Source organism: Galeopterus variegatus, unplaced genomic scaffold, assembly GCF_000696425.1.
Source record: "Galeopterus variegatus unplaced genomic scaffold, G_variegatus-3.0.2 Scaffold4013, whole genome shotgun sequence".
NCBI lineage: Eukaryota > Metazoa > Chordata > Mammalia > Dermoptera > Cynocephalidae > Galeopterus > Galeopterus variegatus.
In genome coordinates this window covers 254,899-257,072 of record NW_007730124.1, presented here as the reverse complement: position 1 = coordinate 257,072, position 2,174 = coordinate 254,899, and the positions used below count along the sequence as shown (strand labels likewise).

Sequence of the window (2,174 nt, the reverse complement as noted above, 5' to 3'; positions counted from 1 at the left end):
AAATATCTATTAAATATTCTGTATTTGCTAATAGGACATAAGACCACAGGGAGATGATATAAGCGACCTGCCATAAGACTAAGGGAAAGTCAGTTATATGGGCCCCACCAAGAAGGAAAGGCTTGGTTGGGGTAGATGACAGAGTGTGGTCTTCCAAAGCAGAGAGCAGCTTTAGGGGGCAAGTTTGCATAGGTAGGCTCTAGAAGAGATAAGCAGCTACAGAAAACTACAAGAAATAAATTTAGTTCTTATACACCACAAAAAAAAAAAAAGACAGAGAGAGAGAGGTGGAGGTGAGCACTGCTACAGATGTGGAACCATAAGCTCAGATGTGTTACTCGATTGTACCTCTGAGCCAGTCAATACTTTTATAGACATGCAAACCTCCAGTCATGGCTGTCTCAGGGGAGACCCCGAGAGCTCTCTCTTCATCCTACTGACCCTGCCTCTGCCCTGGGGAGACTAGCTAGCACACGATTCCTTATACTTGTAAAGCTGTTGAAACTGACAAGGTTCTTTATAACTGTATGTACTGAACGTCAACCTGGTGAGGTAGGTATAACTATAAAGTTCTATAGATGAGAACGTTGAATTTCTGGAGAATTAAGTGATTCTCCAGGATCACACAGTCAGCAAATTAAAACTGTAACTCCAACAGGTCTTCGGAATCTAATCCTTTGATCTTTCCCAAATGCCAGAGTTTTCTAGAAAAAACACATACGCATGTATACGTGAGTACACATGTACTCGTATGTAATATTATACGGCCAGAGTAAGAGCCAAGGAGAAATCTAAAAATTTCTCGTATCTCAAGAAAGTTTGATATAGATGCCCCTCTTTTTAATCACAATATAACAGGGGCTGGTGACTTTAACCAAAAAACAAAAGGTGAACGCTAACTTTTGAGAGGTAGAATTTCCATTTTCCTTAAGCAAATTGTCCATGTTTGAGAAGTATGAGTTAAACAATATGTAAATGCCTATCAACGGGATTTTTAAAACATACATTTCTTTGTGTTGTTTGACAAAGCCCGGTTCAACTGGATGACTTTGATGCCTACATCAAGGACATGGCCAAAGACTCTGACTATAAATTTTCTCTGCAGTTTGAGGTGAGTTGAGTGGAGCACTTCCTACCTTGTGCAACAGACAGGGCATGGGAATGGCCGGGTTTGCACTGGGGTCATGTCCTTGCTCACTGGCAGTGCTTATGATGTGGTTGCATAACAGGCAGGATCGGACATTGGCCTCAGGGTGCCTCATCTGCAGGTTCAGAGCAAGGGTCGTCAACCCTTGGGTGGTAGGCTTGGGTGGCACAAATGAAGGGAAGGAGAGAAGAGATGCAGGGACTGAGGTGAACAAATTTAGGCATAAGAGAAATCATGATTGAAAACCAGGGAAATTGAGAGTACAGAGGGCAAAAGCAAGCAGAGGCCTAAGACCTGAGACAGAATTTCACTTTCTGGGTATTTTTAGTGTGTTTCTCATGCCTCTTAGGCCATAGCAAAGGTGGATAAAGAATGAAATTAACCCTTTGTCTCCCGGGCATGTAACAGCCTGAGGTGGGGCTCTTGTACCTATAGGACTGCTGGTATTCTACTTAATATTTCTTTGTGGGGTTTTATTGTGTTCCCCTGGAGAAATTGGAAAGAGAGAGTTACACATGATTTGTATAGAAAAAGAAAAAATTGCCAACACCTCTTTCTTCCTGAAGCACACGTATTTCTTTGAGTCTGAGACCATGCATCAGAGTAGATGGGAACAGGTAAGGAGCCTGTCAGCAGCGTGAGGCTGGACTGGTGCTCACGGGTTCTTCCCACGTACTTCCCGGCTCGTAGGTCTCACATCCTCAGCTTTCTCCAGCATGGCTCGAGTGGTCAGTGACTCAGGATAACGGGAAAGACAAAGTAACTTTTCTAAATTCTGCAGTTTTTTATAAAGCCTCTGAAGTGTTCTTTCTTTTTACAGCAGCTGCTTCTTCCTCTTTCTTCTCATTCATTTCTTCTTTCCTTTCATCAGCCAAGGACAGTTTTGGTCTGCAAAAAATAGTAGCCCTGGTGTGGATATTCTAACAGGGAATTTGAGGGTGAGAAGATTCTTATACATTATCAAATACAAAGCCCACTGACTACCACCTGCTCACGAGAAATCGCACACAGCTTGCCTGGTTATCCA

General features: G+C 42.8%; 1 protein-coding gene across 1 annotated transcript in view; it reads left to right on the top strand.

Moving 5' to 3' along the window:
* PTPRO (protein tyrosine phosphatase, receptor type, O) overlaps positions 1 to 2,174 on the top strand; it is a gene marked incomplete at its 5' end in the record, with an annotated part of 159,856 nt that overhangs the window by 116,493 nt on the left and 41,189 nt on the right. Inside the window, one exon of the mRNA XM_008586534.1 lies at positions 1,030 to 1,111. Within this exon, the coding sequence (XP_008584756.1) occupies positions 1,030 to 1,111 (82 nt within the window). The remainder of the gene's footprint in view (positions 1 to 1,029; positions 1,112 to 2,174) is intronic.